The sequence below is a fragment of the Trichomycterus rosablanca genome, chromosome 18, assembly GCF_030014385.1.
Source record: "Trichomycterus rosablanca isolate fTriRos1 chromosome 18, fTriRos1.hap1, whole genome shotgun sequence".
Lineage (NCBI taxonomy): Eukaryota > Metazoa > Chordata > Actinopteri > Siluriformes > Trichomycteridae > Trichomycterus > Trichomycterus rosablanca.
The window spans coordinates 7,863,099-7,870,831 of record NC_086005.1 but is presented as its reverse complement, the minus strand read 5'-3'; the positions used below and the strand labels follow the sequence as shown (position 1 = coordinate 7,870,831).

The 7,733-nt window shown below is 41.9% G+C and overlaps 1 protein-coding gene across 1 annotated transcript in view; it reads right to left on the bottom strand.

The window, feature by feature from the left end:
- Window positions 1-4,300: 4,300 nt before the first annotated feature.
- Window positions 4,301-7,733, bottom strand: part of ror2 (receptor tyrosine kinase-like orphan receptor 2) — an 80,329-nt gene continuing 76,896 nt past the window's right edge. Inside the window, exons 7-9 of the mRNA XM_063014257.1 lie at window positions 6,680-6,925; window positions 6,357-6,562; window positions 4,301-5,728 (exon numbers count right to left, since the gene is read on the bottom strand). Coding sequence (XP_062870327.1) covers window positions 4,301-5,728; window positions 6,357-6,562; window positions 6,680-6,925 — 1,880 coding nt within the window. The remainder of the gene's footprint in view (window positions 5,729-6,356; window positions 6,563-6,679; window positions 6,926-7,733) is intronic.

Genomic DNA, 7,733 nt, shown 5'->3' with positions numbered 1-7,733 from the left:
TGATCGTCCTTCTGCTCGTCTGGAGTAAACTCCCGTTTTCGTCGCACTGGAACATTTGTTTTTAGCATTAAATCGCAGTTCAGTTCACGGTCGCAGTTCCAGTAGCAAGTTCTGGAATCCATAGTAGCAGCAGAGTTGCACAGAACACTTTATCTGATGTGCAGCAGAACACGTGCAGAATTCTAAAATGCAGATTTTAAATAAACTAGGACCTGTTTATGCGATTACAATCATAAAAATAAATCCAGCAAACAATGTCTGAGATTAAATACATTTTTTTGAACCTGCTCCTCCCTTGTTTGGAACCGCAAATTGCAGAACCGCCCACCAAGCAGCGCGCACACCTACACGATCACTGCACCAGATCACGCATACTTCATACGTTCTTATTTACAACTTTACAACTAGTGGTAAGTCCGGGGTAACACTGGGTGTCAGACATGAGGGTGTCAGACATGAGGGTGTCAGACGTGTGTATGAACACATTCTGAACCCACAGCCAGTTTATTAAAGCGCATTCTACACAAATCCAGTCACTAACTCAGACCTAAGAGTAGTGGCCGATCCACATGGCATCTTTTCATAAAGTGGAAAAGGAAAACAAACCTGGACAACAGGGGAACATCCAAAACATTGGTAGCCTAGTGTGTAGAGCTTTGGGCTATCAACTGAAAGGTTGAGTTCCAGCTCTGCCATGCAGCCACTGTTGGGTCCTTGAGCAAGACCCTTAATCCCCTCAGCTCCAGGGGTGCCATACAATGGCTGATATTATATATACAGTATATATTTTTTTAAATAGAAACAAACTAAGATACAAACTGTTACACGGTGGGGATACATTTATTGTGTTTATTTTTTTAAATATCACAAATGCCTAAAGATTTAGGCCTTAAAACTTTTTGTTTGCTTTACAATAATGGCATAACCAATTTCAACATTTCGTAGCCAGTTTTAAAATAGCCACGTCTCTTATCAGGTTAAAATCAATCCAGATAAGTAAGGCTGGCACATACAGAAATACACTTTGGTGTGCAGCCAGCTAACTGCATCTTTAAAAATAGTTTTGGACTCCTTAAAAATCTGTTTTTTTTTTTTTTGCTTAATTCATTAAATCTATAGCTTTGTCACCTTGTGCCAACCAAACCCATGCTGGAGCAAACTATCAATGATGTGTCCATATATAACTTATACACCTATTTTGCAAGCAGTTTGTAAGGTATATATGTTTTTCCCCTATGAAATGCTTTGAAGAGGGAGGGCAGCCTCAATTTATCTCAAATGACTTAAATGATTAAGGTCAAGGATCTGTGCCACTAGCTTTCCTTCATCCAAACCCATAAAAAAGCATTTCCTTGCTTTGTGCCCAGGGGTACAGTCATGCTGGAATAAGACAGGGCCTTCCCCAAACTGTTGTTAAGTCTAAAGGCATAACATTTATTTCTTAGAACTGATTTTCTACCTGTAAGCATTGGGTGTAGCAGAAAATTATAAAAATGCACATACTTTTAGCCATATATTGCACATTCAGAAAGGTGACCCAAATGCATTCATATACCAAACACACGTTTTTAAGCTTAAAAGTACTAAATAAAAATATGAATTCAGTATGTGTCACATATCGCTTTATTTGACACTCCTTGTTCCTGGATGTACACAATACATTGAGTAAGATCTGTTATAACTGCTTGGTAAAAAGCAAATATCTGATTTTCAACTAAATTCATGTAATATTACACACTAAACATAATGAGGGGAAAGGAAAAACAAAAATCAGTTTCTTTCCAAATAATTCATGACATAAATGACATTTTTACAACAGAAGTTTAACCTGAAAGTAACTTTAAAAACATCACACGGATGTTTTAATGGATAACACATGGGTGTTTGACACAAAACTAACATCTGTTCACCAGGTGGCACCTTTTTGGAACTAATCTGTTGTCTGCAATGAACCTGCTAAACTTGTTCCCCCTCTTTACAGGCCAAGCCAATCATGTCTGTATGTAGATGCCCATCCGCCCAATAGCACCACTGTGGATTTGAAACCTGGATCCCAGAGTTAGTGGGCTAGCGTAATTTACAGCTGTGCCACCCGAGCACTCGTGAGTAAAACTTTGAAGCTGAATTTTTAATTTATAAAAAACATGTGAGGGCCACGTGAGGCATGTACTGTGTGTTTGGTTTGATCTCTTTTATGAATGGGGAGGTCATTTGCTTACTCTTTAGCATAACATCTCTAAAGTTTAAATAAAGCAAAAATTGTAAAAAATAATAATCTTACTATTACAAATATATCTGAGCAGAAAAACATCTAAAAACAGTTCCAGGCTGGCTTGATTACATTCCTCCTTCTGATCACACTATAGACACACCCCTAAAGAATTTAAACTCCACCTCCTTCATTACCATTTACAGTTGCATATATGATGTATAAGACTCCTGTTAAATGACTTGTGTCTCCATATACCACTTGCAAAGGCATAAAACATACACTGATCAACCATAACATTAAAACCACCTCCTTGTTTCTACACTCACTGTTCATTTTATCAGCTCCACTTACCATATAGAAGCACTTTGTAGTTCTATAATTACTGACGGTAGACCATCTGTTTCTCTGCATGCTTTGTTAGCTCCCTTTCATGCTGTTCTTCAATGGTCAGGACCCCCACAGAGCAGGTATTATTTAGGTGGTGGATGATTCTCAGCACTGCAGTGACACTGACATGGTGGTGGTGTGTTAGTGTGTGTTGTGCTGGTATGAGTGGATCAGACACAGCAGCGCTGCTGGAGTTTTTAAATACCGTGTCCACTCAGTGTCCACTCTATTAGACAATCCTACATAAATGGTTCACCTTGTAGATGTAAAGTCAGAGTCGATCGCTCATCAATTGCTGCTGTTTGAGTTGGTCATCTTCTAGACCTTCATCAGTGGTCACAGGACGCTGCCCACGGGGCGCTGTTGGCCGGATGTTTTTGGTTTGTGAACTATTCTCATTCCAGCAGGGACAGTGAGGTGTTTAAAAACTGCATTGCTGTGTCTGATCCACTCAAACCAGCACAACACACACTAACACACCACCACCATGTCAGTGTCACTGCAGTGCTGAGAATGATTCACCACCCAAATAATACCTGTAGTGATCCTGGGAGAGTCCTGACCATTGAAGAACAGCATGAAAGGGGGCTAACAAAGCATGTACAGAAACAGCTGGACTACAGTCAGTAATTATAGAACTACAAAGTGCTTCTACATGGTAAGTGGAGTTGATAAAATGGACAGTGAGTGTAGAAACAAGGTGGTGGTTTTAATGTTATGGCTGATCGGTGTATGATTTAAGGTTTTTTATCTGTCTTCAGATTTGCACATGGTCTCAGTGTGGTGGGGCTCACAATCGTGCAGCTGTTTCCAGGGTCCAAATCAATGACGTCTAAATAGAGGCTCAGATATCTGCTGTTGTATCTGCCGTGTCGCTACTGCTGCAGTTAAAACTACATTTTTAAACTCATGTTATAGCACCACCCACGACTAGAGGATTAAACTGTATTGTAAAATACACTTGTATTAATTATCCATCAACATGTGAATGCGTATACAGCTAAAAACTTTATTTTGGGTGAAAATACCTCATAATATCAGTTATTCCATGTAAGATAAATGACAGTCAGAGTGCAAAGTGTGACAATCAATCTTATTTCCTTTCTATCTGACACTTCACAATAATTCAGGCAGTTTCGGTATAAAAAGTCTTGCATAGGCATAAACACATTTCCATACGCATGAATGCAGTAAACATAAGTCTTATTCTCATAGTAACTGAAAACATGAGATAAATATTGAGCACACCTGACGTTTCCAATATGATTGTTAAGTGAAAACACAACAGAAAATCTAACACATTAATGGGCGACGTATAAAAGTCCTCATAAAAATATAAAAATACAATAGTTCATGTTGCACAGCAACAGTAAGAACTGAAATTCTTCTGAATGGCTTCTGCAACAAACGTGATATAAAAAAAAAAAAGAGTCAATGCATCGTGTCAGCAACCCACCTACTGTAGAAAGGTGAGAAAATTCTTCATTGCAGGTGAAAAGCAGCAGGGTATAGCATTCACCAAGAGGTACAGCCTCCAAATGTGAAAAGTCATTTTAGTGAATGACATTCAGTTCAAAATAACATTCAGTTTTTGTCTCAATCAATAATTTCCCTTCACTGCTTGTTTATGCTGATGCTCATACTGGCAGAAGCTACAGTCACACTTCACAGAAAACCTCCCGCTAGATTCCAAAAGGCCACCTACGCCTCCAAATGCATGTCCATGTCATCGATGCGTGGGTTGTCGTTATCCCCTAGAAGCTCAGTTTCAGGGACTGACGAATTATCATTGTGCATGCCGTTCTGGGAGCCTCCATCAGCCGTGTTCTCATCGGACGCCTTGGCATCCTCGCTCAGTAGACCAGCCTTCTCAGTGCCGGACGCGTTGGACGGTGCTGTGGTCACGTAACCTGTGCTAGTAGAACCGCTGCCACTGTGGTGTGAGCCAGCCTTAGGAACCATCGGTGGGTGCATCTGCTGCGAGTGCATCTGCATAGGGATCTGCATGGGGTAGAAGTTCTGGAGGTATGGATAAGCCGGGACAGGCTGGTAGCCATTAACAGGGATGTAAAGCTGCTGTGGTACCATTGGTCTCATCTGACCTTTCATAGGCATAAACTGGGGCTGGGGGAAAGGAGAAGACTTCTTTGGGCTGACATAGCGGGCAGCGCTGATATTACTAACAGGGCTTGTGCTCAGAGAGCTGGTCTGTGTTGTGTTGCTGGCTCCAGAGGTCTGAGCTGAGCTGTTGTAGTTCGACAAGCTTTCCCAGGTACGTAGGCGCGCGTGGATGTCCTTAAAGCGTGGCCGCCGAGCAGGAAATTCATTCCAGCACTCCAGCATGAGTGTGTAGATCCAGGAAGGACAGTCATCGGGGCAGGACAAGACTTGTCTGTTGCGTACCATCTCAATCACATCCTGGTTAGAGTAGCCACAGTAGGGCTGCAGGCCATAGCTGAAGATCTCCCACAGCACCACACCATAGGACCAGATGTCAGAGTCAGTGGAGAACTTGCCATACATGATAGCCTCAGGAGACATCCAGCGGATTGGGAAAGGACTGTTGCCCATCAGTTTGTAGTAGTCAGCAGAGTAGACCTCACGGAACATCCCAAGGTCAAGAATCTTCACATTGAGCTTATCGCAGACAAGGATGTTCCGAGCAGCGAGGTCTTTATGGACTACATGATGACAGGACAGGTACTCCATCCCAGCTGCCACCTGGGTAACTATGTGTAAAAAGTCAGCTTGCTCGAGTGCTGACTTGACCGTTTTGTCATCATCAGAGCTGCCAACATCAGAGTGTGGTGAGCGCATGACCAAGAACTCATGGAGGTCCCCATAGCCAGAGTAGCTGAAGATCATACTCATGGGCTGCTCTTTGATCACTACACCTAAGAGACAAACAATATTGGGGTGCTGCAGACGGGAACGCAGCATAGCCTCATGACGGAACTCTTCCTGAAGAGCGCCCTCATCTTTGTCCTTGACTGTCTTTATAGCCACCACCTGGGTCTGCTCTCCTGGAGCCGTGCCGTAGAGATGGCCTTTGTAGACCTTCCCAAAGCGGTCCTCACCAAGCTCCTCCATGAAGCGCACAGCAGACAGGTTGATTTCTCTGAGCTTAGCCTGAGAAGAAAAGACAATATGCATTTTTAGTCTCACCAGTACTACCATGAGCACTTCTTTTAATGAGCCGGTACATACTTAGCACCATATTTTTTAAATAAAAACCAGAGATTAGCAGAATTAATTTATGACAAAAATTTTATTCATTTTCACACGTCTTAGTTAGATCTAGCTAAAACAGAATTAGGGAGTGAAGATGAAAATTGTCTACTGTCTAGGCTGTAACTGAACCAAGGGATAACCAAAAAGCCTGTCTCAGTTTAGCAACATGCCAAAGAAGGGCTATACCCTTTCAGGAGGTCAGTAAGATATGATGGGGCTAAACCATTTAGGGCTCAAGATCAAGACTTCTTGGTCTTGTCCTGCCCTACACACTTAAGTGTTGCCATATCTATGGGCAGTGGTAGCTTAGAGGTTAAGGTACTTGACTAGTAATCAAAAGGTTGTTGGTTCGAGCCCCACTACCACCAAGTCACCACTGTTGGGCCCCTGGGCAAGGCTCTCAACCCTCAATTGCCCTGATTCGTATTCAGTGATAAGTGTAAGTTGCTCTGGATAAAAGTGTCTGCTAAATGCTGAAAATGTAAATGTAAATATCTATTTCCAGCTGGACTATTAGACACATTACCTGATGCTTGTTCTGGTTGAGCAGTGGCAGCTCCATGTCCTGACTGGGTGAGCCAGTGAGTTGACGGCGTGGAGGAGAATCGATTGAGTCCTTCTGTTTGTTACGGCACATACACACCAGGAAGAACAGACAGGCAATGACCAGTGGGATTGCAATACTGGGGATAAGGATGTACAGGATCTCCTTCTTCATGTTCTCGGGCGGCTCTGGAGTTTAACACATGATGAAAAACATAAGAAAATAATATTCACAGCTTAAAGAATGAGTGATAAATCATTCAAGCATACATGGTGTAAATTAAAGTGACACATGATTCTACTCACTGCATGGGCGGACGTCACAGAGATCGATCCTGATGTGGGGGTCAAGAGTGAAGCACCAGGGGGCCTCCATCTGTCCCCCTGGATTTCTACAAAAGTTGTGGCCCCCTCTTAGCTCTGGGTACTCTGCAGGTGTCAGGTGATGGTTATGTGGATACTGGGTACTCCATGGCTGGCACTGGTGGCCTGACTTGGTTACACTAACAACGCCTCGGTAATTGGCTCCACTACCGTTAAAGCAGCTGTGATCTGGGGGAGAATCTTTCACAAGGATTGAAAATTAGAAAGTAAAAATACACCACAAATTTTACAAGAAGCTGCACAAACTTAATATATAGAGCAGTAATCGAATCCTGTGTGGTCTTATGCTTAAGCTCTTTATTACCACCAGAGGGCGCTCTTAATTCATGTTTCTTTCACATTCTCTACCTGACTCGTCACATTAATCAAACACAACAACTATCACAATATCAAAGAACTCAAGGATCCATCTTTAAAACTACATGGTGTACTTGACTAAGTTTGTCATACGAAATGTAACATTGTCAGCGGTGTTACTAATTAAAATGCTTTAAAAAAGGTGTAAATTTTCACAGGTGTTACCACCTTTCTGTGATCAGAAAATCAGAAAAAGTTGGGACAGTATGGAAAATGCAAATAAAATAAGAATGCAGTGTTCCTTACATTTACTTTGACTTTAATTTAATTGCAGACAGTCTGAACCCGAGATATTTAATTTTCATTTTGTCTGCTCAACTTTATTTCATTTGTTAATATACCTACATTACTCCATTTCAGGCCAGCAACACATTCCAAAAAAGTTGGGACAGGGCAATTTAGTGCTAGTAATGAGGTAAAACTAAATAATGATGTGATTTCAAAGAGGTGATTGTAATCAGGGTTTGGTACAAAAGCATCCAGGAAAGGCTAAGTCTTTGATGAGCAAAGATGGCCAGAGAATCTCCAGTTGGTCAACAAGTATGGTCTGCAGTCCTGACCTGTCCCCAATAGAGAACGTGTGGAGAATTTTGAAATGAAAAATGTGACAATGACGACC